At 41.2% G+C, this 20,271-nt stretch overlaps 1 protein-coding gene across 1 annotated transcript; it reads left to right on the top strand.

Annotated features, from left to right (window-relative positions):
* Positions 1 to 3,139: 3,139 nt before the first annotated feature.
* kcnk6 (potassium channel, subfamily K, member 6) lies at positions 3,140 to 18,728 on the top strand. The gene is made up of 3 exons (XM_083985798.1): positions 3,140 to 3,556; positions 8,795 to 9,187; positions 17,448 to 18,728. Exons 1-3 carry the CDS (start codon positions 3,241 to 3,243, stop codon positions 17,696 to 17,698), a joined length of 960 nt encoding a protein of 319 aa, XP_083841924.1. The 5' UTR covers positions 3,140 to 3,240; the 3' UTR covers positions 17,699 to 18,728.
* Positions 18,729 to 20,271: the final 1,543 nt, after the last annotated feature.

Raw genomic sequence — 20,271 nt, 5'->3', positions numbered from 1 at the left:
CACCTCAAATCAGCTTCATTTAGATTGTAGTGTTTTGCATAAAATAGCAAAAACTTTTAAATCTACATCTGGATTAAGGTCTGTATCAGATATGCATAGTGATACATAGTTGTATTGATTTTGAATTGATTGGATTGCACCCTCTCCAGTAGCATCCAGTATCTGTATGAGGTTAGCTCGGGTAAAGTTTCACTGCAGTCAGACTTGTGACCACTGAGATGTGGGCAGTGTGAAATTCATCATACTGCTGTAAGCTTTCTTCCATAGATTTGCCATTCTGCCTTTAAAATGTATTAAAGAGGCACTTACATCCACCGTAGGGGATACTGGTGCAACATCAAAACATACAGTATGTGAGATATCAAACTGAATGAATGTGTAAAGGGAGCAGTTGAAAAAAACAGCAATGTCAAAAGCTTAAAATTGTTGCTGAGCCTCCTGGTCACAAGCCTGAACTTACAGCTTGTGGGCAAACCACCACCACCCCACACACAACTATCAATACACAGAGACAAACAAACACATCCAATAGTGCACACTGTGACAACTTTTACTTTAACTTTATCAAAACATGTTGTGTAACATGTTGAAATGTTTTGTTTTGATGTGTGATTGTGCAGACAGTGAGAGTGGTTTGTAGATGTTTAGTACTGTGACATGTCTTCACATACCACTGGATAAAGCAAAATATACACAGTGCCCAAGGTTGCATTTATTCAGATAAATGAGCAATACTTATCGCAGGTTATTTAGTTTATCCCAGTAATGCTCAGGAAATTCTTTCCTATTAGAGATTAAAGTTCACATTTTACTAAAAGCCAATATCAGCATGATTGTCCTGCAAAGCGATATCAACATCTCACTCCTCTGAGATGCACGAGGCAGCTCTGTGGTCCACAGAGAGAGTGAGGCACTTTATTTGCTGAGTCAGAGCAGCTGCCTGCTGCGCGGTGATAACAGAGCTTTGTACTAAGAGGTAGAAAACAGGCCTTCAGGCAGCAGACTGCCCTGACCTCACCACAGACATCTCATGAGTCAGTCGGCCTTTTACATAAACACCCCAACCAACCCAGTGATTTTACCTCCAGGAGGAATTAACAGAGTGTGGCAGAGTGCTGCATTGTGTCTTTTACAACCTCTGTCTGTGAAAACAAAAGCTGGGTTCCAGCCGGACAGGTTCAGAAATTCAGATGTCATCTTCACATGAACTGGAATTGAAGTTTTATTCAGTTTGACTCCGCAATTTAGGGATCTTGCATCTTCACTCTATTGCCAAGAGGGGTTAGACAAGAAGATCAATATCACTCTAATGTTTGCTATTTAGGATCAGGCAGGGTCATACATGATCCCCCTATTACACATGACAACACATCACTACACTTTACACCTTTGCACATGTCAAATAACTAAGCACTAGTGGAAACTCTGCAGTCCAGTTAGTTTTATCAGTGCTAGTGGCCATATTGTGTTGCCTATCTGTCTATGTATAATTTGGAGGAACCCCACATGTTTTGCAAATTCAGCTCTGAAATTGAACAGACATCCATACCAGACAACTTCTAACAACTTCTTAGCTGATGCAGTTAACAGCTGATTTGAAAGCGTGGTTCATTCAGTGGACCAAACTAACTAATAGTTTGTACTTAGCGTCCATATATTTTTGCCTCTTTCAGACCAGAATTTGCAGCAGCCCTGTTGAATTCCATGGATTCAGCCCATCATGGACCCAGACCAGGATTCAGCTTGAAGCTCGGTGTCAGAGGAAACTCCAGTTAACAAACACTTTCAGACCATTGACTGAAACTAAAGTAACGTGAGGCCAGAGAACATGCTTTAGAAAACTAAAGTAGCAGTCACTACTACACAAGTTTACAACACCCAGCTACATATAGGCCTACTGTACTGTAATATAAGTGCACTTCACTTCAAACTCTGCACACAAGTACACACTTATCCTCAAATATTAAAACAATAATTTAAGTGATCCCATGCAAAGAAATTGGTGTTTCACAGCCACAGATACAAAACAGATGTTTAATGTTTAATGTGAACCACTGACCAACCCGACCCATCAGTCTTCCTTTATTAATTGACATTTCCACCCCATTCTGATAATGCAGTGCCACTTCCTGCAGTACACTATTGTCCTCATAATGTATCAGAGGGTGTAGAGCCACATTTTGTTGCAACACTTCCTGTTCACAAACAGTGAACAGGGAACATCAAAAGAGAAGAGACAACAGAGAACATCAACATCAACAAAAACAGAAACAGTTTGCATAAAAAGTTTAAGGTTTAACTAATTTCAGCAATTTTCTTCACCCCTGAAAAAACACCCCATTTTCTATGAACAACCCTCTACTTGATCCCACACTTTGCCCAATCTTTTGGTTAATCAGACACATGCCATAGCTTAGCCATTGCTGCCGCCTTCTTATCTTAATCATAATCAGACCATGAAAAAGAAATGTGACAAAAGCATGCCAGAATACAGCCAACATATTTAATATTATCTGGGAAGGAGTTCTCAGCATTTGGTGACTATTTCTAAAGATTCTGCTTACCTCCTATACAATTTAATATAATACTAGGCTATACAATATGAAGCATGAAAACATACAAAAAATAAATAAAATGTAACAGTGTTAGATTGAACCAAACAGAGTTCTGTACAAGTTAAGAAAGTAAAGGCCTACTGCTGATTTGTAACACAATGGTAAATTATCTCATTTACCATTGTGTTTCAAATCTGATTAATTTGACTGATAGGTAGGTTACAACTTTTCATTTGCAAATGGACAAAAGGAGCAGAAAGATGTGTTTCAGGACATCAGTTAAAAGAAAATGGGGTAGCCTATATCATTTCAGTAGGATAGATAAGTGTTTTGTTGAAATTAAAACGTCTTAAAAACAGTGGTAACCTTTCAACTTCTCCCAAGCTTTAAAGAAAACTTGAGACAACTTTATAAACGCACCTTGAGACTAAGCAGCAGGACCAGTCCAGGATGCACAACAGGACTCAGCTGAACACACCCTCCTGCTGCCACTGTGGGAGGAGGATGCGGTGACTATAGGAGGGGTTCAAGTTCAATTGGGACAGCCCCTGAAAAGTTCCCACACACACGGCAGGCAAAGACAAGAAAGAAAGACAGAAAGACAGACAGACAGAAAGAAAGAGAGGCACAGGGGGAATCTCCGAGCAGCAGCTTCACTCATGCTCAGCCAGCGGCCAAAGCAGACATGCACTCCGTAGGCAAGTCGTGGCTGCTGCTCACGGGCTTCATACTCTTCTATGTCATCTACCTGCTGTTCGGGGCGCTGGTTTTCTCCAGCATCGAGCGGCCGGTGGAGGACAAGCTGCGACGCGACATGGAGGTCCTGAAGCAGGAGTTCCTGGGCCAGAGCTGCGTCAACGCCGCGTCCCTCGAAAAGTTCCTGGTCAAGGTTTTGACGGCCAACAAGTACGGCGTCTCCGTCCTCAAAAACTCCTCCGTTACCTCCAACTGGGACCTGACATCCTCCATGTTCTTCGCCAACACTCTTGTCACCACCGTCGGTGAGTTCACACAAAGCAAGCGCGCACACACACACAGCACCTAAAGTGGCGTCAAAACACCTGAACTACCGCCACCAAACAAAACAAACACACTACAACACTAACTACGGTATATGAACAAAACTCCACCAGTCCGATATATGAACTTTATTTCTTGTCTTGTTGCTGATGTTTTATTGTGTTATAGCCTAGTTTTGCCACGTGTCATGGATGTGACCGACAAATTGCAGCTGGGTAACTTTCAGCTTCAGTCGGATTTTTAGAAACACAAAGTGATAGTCTGTGTGAGGGAGAGGTTTCATCATAGTCTGTGTGAGGGAGAGGAGGTTTCATCAGCATGACACGGTGATTCAGGGGGAAAAAATCATTTCCGTTTGGTTTTCTTGAAGAAAAAAGTCACTTGGCTACTGAATAAAGGAGAAGTAGGCTATATTGTCAGTGTAAATAATGTTCATGGGCTCTTGTTGTGAAATGAAAGTAGAGAAAGTAACCTACATTTATTGTCACTTCTCATAACATTGAGGTTCCTGTCATCTTTCAGCTGATGCTGTAGGCCTACTGTAGGTCTGAACAGGTCTGTAGACTGAGGCCTGACGGATGTTGAGGAAGTAAAGGGTGCTGCTGGGTGATGACATCACAGGTCCACAGTTGGGGAGGGGGGGGGGGGGGGGTCTGCTCACCCAGACCATTAAAGCTAATTTTACCCATAGCATCTTAGAAAGTGGATGCAGGTGCTGTTTGTGTTTTTGTTTGTCTTTTAGTTTGTTAGATCTGAAAAAGAAAAGTGTCACACTGCCTGTGTTTACATCGCACCTTTCTTAACATTGTTACAAGGTATTTAGATAAGATAAATTAAGTGAAGAAGAGAAAATGACAAACAACAAAACAAAAGAAATGGTAAAATCCTGTGAGCCATGGTATTTATAAATCAATAAGTTACAGTACAAAATGAAATGTAAAGTTGGTGTACCACTAGTTGCCTAACGGGTTAAAATGCCTTTTTACAAACATAGTAGTAGTTTTTAAAAGAGATTTGAAGGTGTGGTTAATAAAAACCACTATTAAAGAGTAAAAGAACGGCGTTCTCTTCCGTCCTGAAGACCTGACGGTGCTGCTGTATCATCCACTGTGAACATGGTGGCTTACCTTCAGGCTGATGGTTCAGAGTTTTACATTAACTATTATAAAAACTGGTTTGGTCCATCTTCCATCAGGATCTCAAGTAGCAGCAGTTAAATTGTGCTTTGCTGTAAGTTTATATGCGTCATACTACATACATACATAAGATCTAGCTACTGTTTGATGTGCAATATTATAAGTATAATATGTACACATTATCGCTTTTAATCAGTGGCACGGTGGTGCAGTGATGTCACCTCACAGCAAGAGGGTTCTGGGTTCGAACCCCTCTTCTGTGTGGAGTTTGCATGTTCTCCCCATGCGTGTGTGGGTTCTCTCCAGGTCCTCTGGCTTCCTCCCACAGACCAAAGCATGTGGGTTAGGATATAAGACATTAGGTTAATTGGCAACTCTAAATTGCCCATAAGTGTTGGAATGGGAGTGTGAATGCTATGGTACTGTTACTGTATTAGCCCTGTGATTGACTGGCGAGTGGCGACCTGCACTACATCAGCTGAGATGGGCTCCATCTCCCCCACCACCCTAGTGAAGATAAGTGGTACAGAAGATGAATTAATTAATTACCTCTTTTATTGGTCTAATCTTGTCCACGCATCATAAGGGTCACGACTCAGCTCATAGAAACAGTTGTTCAGTGTCTTACTCTTCTACTAGAGCTTTTGTTAAATCTGTTTTGTCAGATTTTAAATAAAACTGACCATAAATTTGCATGATGATCTGACTTGAAATCAGGATATCTCAACCTTTACTACTTTGAATTTAGCCATTCTTTTAAAAGTCGGTTCATCCAGCTTTACAATACTAAATGCTCTGAGGGCCCTTTTAAATTGCAGTGCAGTGCACACAGCCACATAGACCAGGCTTTCAAACCAGATCAATCATCTTGCTTGTTGACATTGATGTTAAAAGAGATTCCAACCAGAGAGGTTCTATATCTTTTTGTAATCAAATATTTATTGTATAGACAAAAGAGTAACACAAATTAGCTAGATAACAAAACCTGGAGATGTGGAACACAACCTTTAGTGCGTCAAAGTAGACTGCCATATCAGGAGTCCTCCCAGCTCCACCCACAAGGAATCAGAACAAATTACAGAATCAAAATTAATAAACAATGACCATGATAATAGTGTAAAATCAACAACAAAACATCTTGATAACTTTCATGGTAAGACCAGCCCAGAGGCGATAACTGTCCGCAACTGTTGATTTGCCAGAGGAACAGTGTGATGGTCATAAGATGAAGAGATGAATGATAAGATGAATGGTGGTTGGTTTCTGTTTTGTTGTAAATGCTGTGACTTACAGTAACTGACCAACAGGACCTCGCGAACATAATGATGTTAGTTTATTTATCTAGATCATCTCCATACTCGACACGCTGAGATATTTACTGTTCATACTGCCACAGAATAACAATGTGCACAAGTAACGCTCATTTACACACAAAAACGTATAGAAGCCGCAGACCTGTCAGTGGTTCAGAGGGATTTAATACACACAGTTGTCACAAAGGGAGCTCATTGAGCTTTTCAGTTGATGTTGTTATGATATTTTGTTTCCGTCATCTTCAGATGTAGCTGGTCACATCGAGACTGCTCCCTGTCTCCTGAATTAGATGTATTTCCTGTTGTAACAGAATGTTGGCAAAACACAGTGATGCAGAGAGCGCCTACTGGTGCAGCATGTTGAAACATAAAACACAAGGAGTGAAGATGATTTCAGCTGCAGAATCAAACTCAGCTCCAAGAAGAAAAAAACAAATACAGCACGGCTTTGTCTAGAAAATCAAGCCAGACAGGAAGTCACTAAACTTCCGACAAACAACAAAAACACTGACAATTTTCTTTTTTCTATTTAATGTGTTTGATAGCCATGCTGTTCACTCTGATGTTTTTCTTTATGCTATAAGCATTATAAAAATAAAAAAAACTTGAAAGAATAGACCGTTTTTGTTTTGAATGCTAATTAGTCTGTTGGAATGATTTGCCTAAAAGTTGTATACTTGTAAAGTCCCTGTCTACGTAATGGTAATAAGTATTGCGGCACATGTCTGAAATGCTGTGTCATTCTAATGGTCAGCAGGAAGACATGACTTGTAATTTGCCTAAGAGGTTTGTTGCTGGACTTGAACTCAGGCCAAGAGTTTTAATACAATTTTGACATGTGTTGCCAAAAGCTACTGCAGCATCATTGCAGTTAACAACACACAGTGAAGCTCCCAGGGTCTTTTATTGCAAGCTGCTGTGCAATCTGAGCAAACTGCTCCGAGAATAGTCACATTCACAGAAACTCTGCTGCTAAAGCAGACACTAAAGCAGACACTCACATGGCCACGGAAGAAATGCAAATTCATGCATGAAGCAGAACAGAGGTGACCTTTGTGTCAGGAGATGTTTGTTTGCCCTATGTGATGCATTAGTTTGTTTCACAATGCTGCAAGTGTTCTTAAGAAGACACTTCCTTCAATGGTTTAATGCGCTTAGCTAATGTTTTGAGTTAAATAATGTCTTTTTTGTGCGTGTTCTGGTGGTTCTCAGTCAAAAACTTGAGCAGGTGTCATGTTATCATACAGGCTGTAAGTGAACCAGCAACTTGTTATCTAAAACATTTACCTTGATGTGACACCAGAAGTGTACACACAGCTAATGGAAGTTTACAAAGGACAGGTTAGGGAAATAATTGTAAATAGATTTAAGATTTTTGTTTGGTAAAACTTTTTTTTTGCAACCTGATCGTTTGTGTTCCCTCCCCATTTAACGGTGCTCAGCAACAATGTCTGGCTCAGGGATGCTGCTAGTCCCAACCCAAAAGCTCCAAAGAAACAAAACGACCACAAAATAAATGCATGTCTAGGGTGCCATTGTCTCATACTTCATCAGTGCTAATGGTGGCAAACTATTTTCAATGAGCTTTTAAATTGTCTGGTGTTTCTACTATGCAGGAAAATTGTTAGATTGAGGTTGAGTTTGTTCATCTAATTGAGTCTCTGTGGCAGTTAATATGTGTTTGAGAGGATTGTATTGTTTTGTTACTTTAACTGTGTTGTTTTCATTTTTATGATGTTTCTTCAAATCATGTTTCCTTAATGTCACAGAGGAGACTGAGCTGAGGTCTGGTCCAGTCAAAATACTGTAGGTTCACGATCTCGGGTGCATCAGTCACGGTGCGTTCACTGCTGCCTGGTAGACGAGGCCTCCCTGGCTGCAGGCAGGTTTGACAGACACATGTTACTGGCTTTTGAACTGAAAGTTTGGCTCAAACCCGAGCCATTATTATCACTTGTTTGTTTGTTTGACAGGTAAAGTAGTTTTACTTGGAGCTTTACTGACTCTGTCACATTAGTCCATGTACTTGTGATCCAGCTGAGGGTTTTTTTTTATGAATAAACTATGAATTGTTTGAACTTTTTGTGGAAATTATTGACCTAAAGTATCACTCAGGAAAACGGCACAAAATAAACTGCAGTAGCTAAGCCTACACTCCCACAAAAATAAATAAGGTTTCACTTTTGATATGTACCCAGCGTTGGCATTTACAGCTGTTTATTTAGCCTGCCAGTCTTTGCAGAAGCTTCAGCCAGCACAGTGTATTAAGACATCATCTGAGCAGTGCTATATCTTCAGGGCAGACTGGATGCTACAGTGACTCGAGGATAATCTGAACCGGCTCCCTTGTTAGCATAGAATGCTAACTTCAGGAGAAGGAAAGACATGTTAGAAGCAGACACAAAACAAAAGAAAGCCGATTTTCACCTATGGAGACGTCTCCTTGTGGGTAAGGGAAAATAAATTTGATGCTGAACGAGTGTTTCTTATAGACTGGTAGATTAAAGCTAACAATGCTGATAGAAGTAGCAATAGCAAAACTCCAACAACTCCTAAAACACAACTAAAAAAAAGATTCAGCAAGCTTTTTAGGTAATTTCTTTTAGTTTGGAATCCAAATATCAGTTGGAATAAAAAAAGAATCCCCTGGGGTTACAACGATTGTATACCAAAGGCAGCAGATCAGTGTCTTTGTCCTCCATGCTGTCTTACCTGATCATCTTTTCAATTGTGCCTCTGCTCTTCCTCCCTCCTAAACCTTTATCTCCAGGTTATGGTCACACCACTCCTCTGTCTGACACTGGGAAGGCCTTCTCCATCGTCTACGCCCTGATAGGAGTCCCCTTCACCATGTTGGTGCTCACCGCCTGCGTCCAGAGGCTCATGTACCCTCTGGTCTTCGCTCCAGTCAGCGTCCTGCAGCGTTCGGGGATGGAGCCTCGGCCGGCCACCGTTGTCCACTTCATATTGCTGCTGATCCTGGTGGTGCTGTGCTTCTTCGTAGCCCCGGCGGCGATATTCAGTGCGGTGGAGTTGTCCTGGTCGTTCCTGGACGGCATCTACTTTTGTTTCATCTCATTGTGCACCATTGGACTGGGGGATTTCGTTCCAGCGATGCGGCCAGGGCAGCAGAACAGGCAGCTGTATCAGGTCTCTGTCATGGGTGAGTGTGGTTCTGATCATGTCTTTCAGTTCAGTCAGCCAATCTGGTGTAGCCAGACTTTTACCTGTACTGTAACATCAGACTACAGCCTACAGCATCCATATTCAAATCAAATCAAATCAATTTATTTATAAAGCACATTTAAAAACAACCAAAGTTGACCAAAGTGCTGTACAGTACAGTGAACACAAAATTACAAACAAGGTACAAAATACAAAATAGCCATGGCTGGGACAGCCAGAATGAAAAAAAAAAATAAATAAAAATAAATGACACACACACTTGAGACCATCAGGGACATTTAAAGGCCTGGGAAAACAAAAAGGTTTTTAGATTTGCCTTAAAGGCAGCTGCAGAGGAGGAACATCTAATTGAAATGGGTAGGCTGTTCCATAGCCTTGGGGCTGCAATGGCAAAGGCACGATCACCCTTTCCTCGTAGCCTAGACCGGGGAACGGTCAGGAGCAGTTGGTTCGAGGATCTAAGAGTCCTTGGGTTGGAAAGAGGGGAGAGTAGGTCACAAGTGTATTGGGGGGCCAGGCCATGTAGTGCTTGAAAAACAAATAAAAGAACTTTAAACTCTGTCCTGTACTTGATGGGGAGCCAATGAAGGGATGCTAGTATGGGTGTTATGTGTTCTTGCCTCCTAGTTCCTGTTAGCAATCTGGCAGCAGAATTCTGAACCAACTGTAAGCGGGATAGAGATGACTGGCTAATACCTAAATAAAGTGAATTGCAGTAATCCAGCCTGGAGGTGATCAAGGCGTTGGTAACTGTATTAAGGTCTGAGAGGGAGAGAATTGATTTAAGTTTTGCAATGTTTCGTAGTTGGAAAAAACAACTTTTCACCACAGAGTTTATTTGTTTATCAAATTTTAAATCATGATCGAAGATCACCCCAAGATTTTTGGCATGGGTATGGAGATTGGGCGCCAGGGGACCTAAGTGATCTGTTATACCTATGGAGGAGTTTGGGGGGCCAAAAAGGACCACTTCTGTCTTCCCATCGTTTAATTGGAGATAGTTATTTGCTAACCATAGTTTGACGTCTTGGAGGCAGTCAAGAATGGACTCCAAGGTGGAATTGTTGCTATGACCAGGTTTGAGTGGGAGATATAACTGTGTATCATCGGCGTAGCAATGATATGAGATATTGTGCTTTTGGAAAATGGAGCCTAAAGGGAGCAGGTATAGGGCGAATAGGATGGGGCCTAAGATGGAACCCTGGGGTACGCCGCATGTGATTGGAGCAGATGAAGAGTAGAGATTACCGATGTTAACAGAAAAGGATCTGTTAGAAAGGTAGGAGGCAAACCACTGGAGAGCGCTGCCTTGGATACCGACCTGGTGCTCAAGCCGGTTCAGCAAGAGGGAGTGGTCAACAGTGTCGAAGGCAGAATTGAGATCTAAGAGTATTAATAAGGCGGGTTTACCAGAGTCGAGGGAGAGCAGCAGGTCGTTCGTGACTTTTAGCAGTGCTGACTCTGTACTATGCCGTGCCCTGAAACCTGACTGAAATTTGTCCATGATGTTATTTTTATCTAAGAAGGACAGAAGCTGGGAGTAAACAATTTTTTCCATGACCTTGGATAGAAACGGGAGTTTTGAGATTGGACGAAAATTATTTAGTACAGCAGGATCTAAGTTTGGTTTTTTGATAATTGGCTGAACAACTGCGTGTTTAAAGCATGATGGAACAGAACCATTTGCCAGGCTACTATTGAGGAGGAGTGACACTGTGGGACCTAGAGTGTTAAACGCTTCCCTCAGCAGCTGGGTGGGAACAATGTCTGTGGTACAGGTAGTCGGCCTAGTATGGGAGACAATGTCGACAATCTGAGAGAAGGACACAGGCTCAAACCTGGTGAGAACAGCAGGGCAAGGCAGGAAGGAGGAAGGGTCAAAAGTTGAAGTTGAGATTGCAGATCGGATGTTCTCAATTTTATTTATGAAGAAATGTAGAAAGTCTTCACAACTAACAGTGGGAGGGGCAGGGCAGGGGCTAGCAACAGGATTTAGAATAGTGTTAATTGCTTTGAATAATGATTTCGAGGAGTGGGAGTTTCTGGAGATGATGTTGGCAAAATATGTTGCCCTTGCTGCCTCAACAGCTTGCTGGTATGTGTCAAGACAGCCCCTCATGATGTCGTATGAGATTTGTAACCTATCACTTTTCCACCTTCTTTCAGCTTTCCTACATGACTGCCTCAGTGCGCGGGTGTTGGCATTAAGCCAGGGCTGGGTTTTAGTTTTAGGTTTCCTAGGCTTGAGGGGGGCAACAGAGTCTAGAATAAGGGCGCAAGTAGAGTTGAACTGGGTTGAAAAGCTCTTCAGTATTGATATAATATTGTTAAAGTGGTGTTGTCATTGCCATTTCATCATCATCATCATTTTCCGCCGCACTTTCATCTTTGTCTCGTCGCATTTTCACATGTGCATCTACAGTAGTTGTAGTCTGAATGTGTCTGCACTCTGCAGCCAGTGCCAGGTTCACCCACTCCCTCTTTGAAGGCTTGGTCTGGCAGTAAATGTTTGACAAGTAGGTGTTGTCGTCATGATACATGGCAGTGATGTTTCTATCAGTGACTCTTTGCCGAGCTAATGTCACGTCTAACTATTCAGCTTTAAATGCAGTTTTTTTATATACTATTTTTTTTTTTTTAGGGGCTTTTTCATCTTTAATGGACAGGAGAGTCGAGGGACAGACAGGAAATGGGAGGCAGAGAGGGGGGAGTGACACACAGGATAGGGCCGCTCAACACGGGATTCGAACCGGGGCCGCCTGCAGTGAGGACCATAGCCTCAACACATGGGGCGGGTGCTCTACCAACTGAGCTAAACACTGCCCCTTTAATGCAGTTTTAGTTCATGCAGATGGATTCACACACAGTCTCACTCACACTTGAAATGTATCACCAACATGTTGGAAAAACACAATCACCAGGCTTCACATTACTCACTTTCACTGCACTCCCAGTTATGATTCACTTAGTACACACTTTGTAATGTACAGAGCACAGCAAACACAGCTAAGTCATATAATTAAGTCATATGCTCAGTGCATATTAGTGAGGAATACTGAATAAATGGCTCAGTATGCCACTGACTTCATGGGCTTCGGCTGTGTGTAGTGTGTGTAGGAAGCTTCTCTCCTCATTAGTTAGGACATTGACAGGGTTTCTCCTCAGAGAGCAGGAGATGGTCATCCTGCTCTCTGAGGAGAAACCCTGTCAGTGTGTAACAGTTCGTGAGTGAGTGACAGTGGTGTGAGCAAGGAAAAAAAGGAATGTCCACAAAATACTTTACTTGGGACTTCATGACTGTTGCTACTTTATTGAGCAGAAACACCACGTTTTATCATACATGACAAAGCGGTTACACGTTAGCGGTCTCACGTTACTCACTGTTAGCTGAGTTGAGAATCAAAGAAAAAGAGAAATACGGGAGCTCAATACGTAATGGCGTCCACTCGTCTTCTCAAGTGACCGAAACAAAGGGGCGCGACGCTCAGTGTCGTCCTGGCGCTGTTACGTTTACGTTGTTGAAGGAACATTACAACTGTTACAAATGTCCTAGAATTCGATGCTAGATAGTATTTGTATAGTAGATGTATTACTAGTATAATATTAAAGCAGAAGTAAGTGGAATGTTTGTGTTAATATAAGTCTTAAATAGTTATATCTTCCGACAGCAATCACTTACATAGAGTGTTTGGTCTGAAACACGGGTCTGTCAGTCACTCTGCTCTGCTGTAAGCCGAGGAGAAAACTTTCCTTGTATTCTACAACCTTTATCCAATGAGGAGAGAGAACGTCATAAAGGGGCGGTCCTCTCTGTGTGTGCAGCCAAGGGATGCGCGACTGCGCGTGAATGTGGTGACGTAGGGACGAGGACCAATAGATCCATGACGAGGGCGGGGACTGCTAACTCCATCGGCTGACAAGAAGTTAGCCAAAACGACCGGATCGCTTACTTCTGCTTTAATAGTATTGCCACTGCAGAAACAGCCTCCTCTCCATCTTGGAGGAATCATATTTACCAAATAGTTTACGAAAATGAATGGGATCCCATGAATCCTCATTATCATACATGTTCCCACAAGCACATCCAGTCTGTGGAACATCCAGACGTCAATTTTAAAATTCTTTGTATGCAGAGACATCATGATATCTGCATATTTCCACTTTATTATTGTTATTTCACCATCAAAGTGTGACTGAAAATGCTCTGCATTTGTGGCTATGTTAATACGAGAGCTAACAGGAGTCACATGACTCACACTGAGACCAATGGGGGGTCACACAGCTATGAGCTCCATGCCTGCAGAGATGGAAATGAGACTGAGCTGACACTGTGCAGAGGCACAGAGCCAGAGGTGGCAGACGATAACACCAAAAGGTTCACATGTCTCTGCCTCATCTTCTTTATTCTGGAGGAAAGGCGAATATTTTAGTTGTTTTTGATGTGATTTCTTTAAGGAATGTAACAGAAAAGAGTTGTATGTCTGCAGGCTGCTTGTTTTGTCTTGCTGCTGGGAGGACAGAAGCTGACCTTTTGCAGCCAGGCGTGAAGCCTTCATTCTCACCTCTGATGTGAGAAGTAGCGCCTCACGCTGCTTCTCCTTTCTTGGTTCTTTGGAAATGAAACCGCTCTCAGACTTGTATCTTGTTACACTCTTGAAATTCAAATTCACTTATCTGGGTAGCTCGTAGTAAGCTGATCTGAGTTTTGAAACAGAAGTGAAATTGTCTAAGACGCAACAGTGAGTTCAGTGTAATTTTAGGTTCCATGTGTGGGCGCTTAAAGAGTAACCCTCGGGGGCTTTTTGCTTAATAGGTTTTAGTCATGCTCGTGGCTTGGCTTGTCTGAAATATATTGAAATTAGGAGCTTTATTTTATCATGCTTGTAGCAAGATCTTGTGAGTCATCATTCATGATTTGTGATGTTGATTCACGTCAACATCAAGAAATGCAAAGTGATGTCTGTTTTTGTTTTGTTGGAAGTGTCTTTAAAACGCTTTAAAATGTTTAGGCAGCTACAGATAGTATTTCTTTTGAAGCGCACATCATTTGTAAAACTGTATTACAAGCTCCAGTATTAAGGTCTTGTTGTATGATTTGAAAGAGCATTGCACCTGCATTTTTGCCAAGACTCTCTCTCCACTTGTTATTTGTCTTCATACAGATTTAAATTTGGCATAAGAGTCAAAAGGCCACTGCTGCGCATGCAGTTTATGCAGGGAAAACAAGTCGTTATTTTTATTTTAGTTATTTAAGGTTTATTTGTTTTTTTTCTGTCTTTGATTTAACACAACACATCATTGCACAATAGAAATGATAACTCAGCATAAATACAGCAGTTAGATAGGGTTTAAGAAAACAACACAAAACAGATCAAAATAAATTAAGAAGGCATCCAAAAGGCATTCAAAGATGCAAGTAATGGAAGCCCACCCATGATGGTCCTTCACCTGTCTACCTACTCAAGCACATAATTATAGCATTCCCCACTCCTCAGTTAATCAAAATACTAGTTAACCAGCACTAACTATGCCAGAAAAAAGAAAAAACAGAAGGCAACTAATGAATACTGTATGTTATCGAAAAAAAGAAAAAACAATTCCAAACTCAAGAATAGATGAATAAGTGACAGACAAATAAACCAGTAAATAGCTCCTACACATTGCCAACAGTAATATTCAGATGTTTAGCACATTTGTGTTTGTTCATAAAACCCTGCACTCCACCCCAGAGGTTCTTTGTTCTTATTAAGATCAAGATATCACTGTCACATGATTGCGGGTCTGTTCATAGTTGCGCGGTTGTTGTTGTTCTGTTTCTGTCTGAGTGTTTCCTCTCTAATTGAATCAGGGCTGGAATGAGGTTTTTGTCTAAAAGTGGCCGTGCTCTTCAGTGAATATCTGCTGTTTCCAGCACTGATGGTAAATAAGTGAATTCTGCATCTCGTCCTTGTTTCTGCAGTTTTGCTCATTTTTGTGCAACATAATCAAATTCATCACTCAAGTGTGTTGTAGAAAAAACATGTTGATGATGAACTCTGGGTGTCTTTAGGTTCAAGACATGACCATGTTTGTTTTGGCCACATACACTTGCTTCCTCCTATGGATTGGATGTAGGAGGATATTATTTCAGTGTGAGTGGTCGTTGCTGTAAGTCACTGTGTTTTCTTCTGTGTCCTGGTCTCTTTGAATCCCTTGACTTCAGTTTGGAAGGAGGCCCAGCAGTTCACATGGAGCAGCCCTGTTGTTTCCCCGTCCCACAGGCTCTATTATATAATAATGATGTAGGTTGAACAAGATTAACCCAAACTGTCCCTGCAGGTCTAGAGGAGGATTAGAGACCGGCTGTAGATTGTGGCCTGTTGTTCTCACAGCCACAGATGTGATGTTACATGAAACCCCAGAATTGTTCCCCCAGCTGAAGTCAAATTTGTTGTAAATTACAGTAACAATACATCCAAACTGTGGTGATTGTGGGCTTTGTTTTGTTTTTTCATCATAATCTTTCAAAGGAAGGCAATTTAGAATTTACCTCATGATAATATTAATGGCGGACCGATACAACAGATGGCATTTATTTCCCAAAACTCCCACATTAGAGCACTCATCTTCACTCCCCACACAGAATTGTACAGGAAGTAAATGTTTTATCGTCACTTCTAATTCTAATGTTCACACAATACAATTTATTTGTAACTGCTGTTATTTTGTCAGGGTAATCTTATTTTGTAAATAAACTCATATCTTTATATAAAATGTAGTCTGAAGCTGACCCACATGTTTTTCAAAGATGGGCTACTGAAAAATTCAATAGTCCATGGACAGATGCAAAGTTCAAGTAAGAAACTGCTGTTACAGGGCTTTTCTGTGACGACACAACATTTCTAGTGAGTCGCTGATGAGCAAATATTTTGGGATGATAGTTTGGTGTTTGCGCGGTCAAAGTCTTAAAAAGTCATCATGTGCTGTTTTTCAGCATGTGCTTCACCCCCAAGAAATATAAGCAGTGCATGTTTAAAATCAAGCAGGTTCAAATTTCAGTCCCTTAACTTCTTTAAATCTGTAGATATAAAAACATGGAGGACCTCAGCTGCTTGGTTCCATTATACAGTACTGTATGATTGTGTATATTAAAACCAGCGGGGGCTGTCCTGTGTACTCAGGATTTCCCCCGCACCATTCACTGTAAACTTCCACAATAACGGTGTCGTTCTGGAGCAGAGGCCTCTGTAACCCTGCACTGTTTTTCTTGAAGAATTGGCCTACTTGTACGGGGCTCTTGCAAACAAGAGAATCAGAGCAGAAATAACAAATGTTGAGCAGATTTTGTTTTCATCTCTGCTAACAACTCAGGTGCAGTGGTGTCCTGACTGACTAAAATAGTTTTGTGTCCACGGTCCAGTGTATGTCAGACTCTGACACTAATTCCTCAGCTCTGTACTGGCCACATTTTCTGTGCTCCTAAGCACTCGTGAGGAGACTGATAATAACAACCAACAGTGAACTTGTAAAGATTTATGTCAGAGTTGATGTGATGATGTAATGACTCAGCTGCCTCTTTGAGCCGACTGCACTGTTCCATGTGGCTCCATGTGGCATGTAAACACAGCACATATAGACTTGTATGACATGTATCACATGGTTATTAGTGGCTGAATCATGTTGGGGAAAAAAAAAAAAAAAAAAACTAAACTTTGTCACAGATGCACTACAGATAGCTGCAGTTTGATTATCAGCTGACAGATTCATCATCATCATCCTGCTTGGGTGCTTGACTGGCTCCCCCATTTTTGTCATAACATGTATCAAACCAGTACAACCAAGTGGAGTGTGGTCTGTCCCACCTGGAACTACCCTTTTTTTTCCATATATCCCAGCTGTGTGATTGTGATGCTTATAACTCGCCAGGAAACAAAACTGGAAACAAAATGAGCCTTTGTTGTGATTGGACTCTTCTTCAAAAATTTAAAAATAATCTTAAAGAATTTCAATCCAGGAAACGTCTATCTTTTCTCATTCACAGGTCATCTTTTTTTTATATCATATAGAGGAAAAATCATACATATTAAATTTGCATTGGATGCGTTTTAATATTTTTGACTGTCATAAGAGTTGTGTTTGTCATAGTCACAGTTATATATCCATTGGAGGAGAATTACATCCAATAAATTGGGAATGGAATAAAATAAGTCTTTTTGCTGCAGAATAAATGTTCTCCTGTGACTCCTCTCTCCCTCCAGTCTACCTGTTTGTGGGTCTGATGATGATGTACCTCCTGCTGCGCTCCTTCCACAAAATGGCTGACCTGCACGGCCTGACCACCTTCCTACAGCTGCCCCGCTGTGAGGAGACCGACCAAGACGAGGACAGGGAGCCCATTGTGGAGACCAACCACGAGGAGGAGACGGCCCCTTACCACACAGAAAAATCTGCCAGTGAACCCCTGGAGCCGGGATCACAGCCGTCGTACAACACCATCAACAAAGGCTGAGCTGTTGAGCAGGAAACACAGAAGCTCTACCTCTGGCGACTGACTCTGCATTACACCAGTGACAGTACTGGTGGGTTGAATCTCGAAACCTCTTATTTTTTGCATTTTGTTGGTTAAAATTGAGACTTTTGAGATTCAGCCTTTGTGGGAGGACGGCTAAAACATTGTATACTCACATCATCACTTTCTGCATGTTTATAAGATTCTCTCAGCGTGACTTCAGCAACCCACCTAGACCAAAAACTACACACGATCCTTTTCCTCCCAAACACCGGTGTAACTGTGGCCTGTGTTCAGTCTCACAACTGCACATGAAGAGGGTGGAACCAAAACTTGTGGTTCATGGTTTGTTGTTTTCACATCACATTTGTCTTGTCTGTATTCTTGTCACTGTTTTTTTTTTCTCTCTCTGTGCTCTAGGTTTGGGTTGCTATTTCAAGACTAACATATATTGTCTTCATGTAATTGTGCTGAAACTAAACACGGTGCTAAACACAGTCTGTTGATTACGTCATGAAAATCTTGTACATGTTTTTATGTCGTTGTATTGTTCAGCTCTTTTTTTATATTTGAAAATATGCACATCATATGCACAAATGTCTCCAGACAATTTGCCAGACATCCAGTCATATTTATATAATCCTCAGACTTAATCACTGGAGAGGTCTGTAATGCATCCTCACAAGCACAAATCAGCATAAATGATCACAACTGCAGTGAAATGACAATGGACCTGCCTGTGCGTCTCAGACAGTGGGGATATTAACTGTAATGTGTTTCTTATTTAATCAGATGCTATGTGATAAGTAGTGACTTCTGTGTCTGGGTTGGCCATGAAGCGCACAGAAGCGACAGAACAAGAACAGTGTTCGCTTCAGGACACAGGCTGCGTTGTGCTGCTGCCCCCTGGTGTCCACATGTATGCAGTGGCCCCTGTTGCCCCACCTCCAGAACAGCAATAAGTAGCCTTAAAGGGTGGGAATCAATAGAGGGACTGATGGGGAAATGAATAAAAATGTTTTTCATTGTGGTGATTGTGGGTGTGATTAATTTCAATGGAGTACTGATTTTTATTGTGTTTGGATTTAATCCAGAAGAGATGAGACTTGAAATGCACTCTAATGTATGTTCACATCACTTATTCGTCCTTACCATCAGCCTGATGATGGAATAATCTGAGAAATATGACCAAATTTTCATCACAAATATGATCTATTTTAAATCTATATATTTTCTATGTTCTATATATTATCTATTTTAATTAGTTTATTTAAATTAGCTGGTGTGAATGTGAAGGTCTGTTTGTCCTGTAAGGGCTGCGATTACCTCTGCAAACCCTATGAGGAGTGGCTGATGAGTGAACAATCTGCTTCTGCTTATGACATACATATAAACATTGAACTGAACACACGATTCAAATATTCAGTGTACATTAGAAACGCTAATTAGAAGCAGGAGGAACCTGGACTCCAGTCAGTGAAATAAGATCAGAGGTTTGTGTTGGAGACGCTTTAAATAAATGTGAACCGTCCCTCACAGAAAAACTGAGCTCTCAGGATTTACCGCCAACAATTGATTTGCATAAACTTGAAAGGGTTATTCATCTCAAGGAGATCTTCGTCGGTCCACTGTCAAACTGTGTATGAATGGAGATGATTTAGTTGTGTGGTTACTCTGAGAAGTGGACGTCCTGCTGAGCCGACTCCAAAGGCAACATTGAGGGACGTTCAGGAAAATAATAAAAAGGGAATCATCAGAGCATTAACCACACAGACTATGGAGCATTGTGTCTGTGACAAGCCCAAGAGCAGCTTTAACTCTCCATAATTATACTGAGAAAATACTTGGTTAGCAGATGAAAACTACGCTTGAATTGTCTGGTAGGCATGTGTATGGTGTAAAAACCTCCCTGCACATCAACATCCTCCCAGCAGTTGAGTTGGATGGAAGGAGCATCTTGATCTGGGTTTTTGTTCCAGGTGAATCCATCCATTCTGTCAAGATTTTAGTTTCATTTTCATTGACTTTTAACAAACGTGTGATTTATATCAATATTTGAAATGTTATTAGAATACTATACAGTGTTGTCTTACAGAGATTTTCAGTTAACTCAAGCATTCTGAGATCATTGAAAAATTGTCTCACCAAGCGTTTCTCAAGATAAACACTTACAAATGGTAAAGCTATGTACCTTTGTAATCTTTTCTCCATGTGTTAAGATAAATTTAAACATGTCAAGACATTTTCCCCTAATATGGCTTCCACAACACTTTAAATAGAAATTTTCTGTTTTGTTTAGATCAGTGTAAATAAGTTACTGAGAGGCCTTATTGTCTTGAAGTGCTCAGCTTCACCCACTCTACAGCCTGAAGGTCAATTTAAAAATGAATGAATTAAAAAAAACCAGAAACCTCTCTGGAGACTTTCTGTCTGTCAGAAAACCTGACAATCATCCAAGCATGGTAAGATCCTCTAAATACACAACTGCAGCTTTTCTTTACTGGAACAAATTCAAATATCAGATGAGATGCAATTTCAACACTATATTAATCCACTCTCAGAATTAGCCCAGC

Source organism: Trachurus trachurus (assembly GCF_905171665.1).
Source record: "Trachurus trachurus genome assembly, chromosome: 13".
Lineage (NCBI taxonomy): Eukaryota > Metazoa > Chordata > Actinopteri > Carangiformes > Carangidae > Trachurus > Trachurus trachurus.
Note: the sequence above shows the minus strand (reverse complement) of the source record. Positions and strands in the feature narration are given on the sequence as shown.

Coding starts and splice junctions, on each gene's coding strand:
- kcnk6 (XM_083985798.1), top strand. CDS start 3,241: ATGCACTCCGTAGGCAAGTCGTGGCTGCTGCTCACGGGCTTCATACTC. Junction 3,557..8,794: donor CACTCTTGTCACCACCGTCG/GTGAGTTCACAC, acceptor CTTTATCTCCAG/GTTATGGTCACACCACTCCT. Junction 9,188..17,447: donor GTATCAGGTCTCTGTCATGG/GTGAGTGTGGTT, acceptor CTCTCCCTCCAG/TCTACCTGTTTGTGGGTCTG.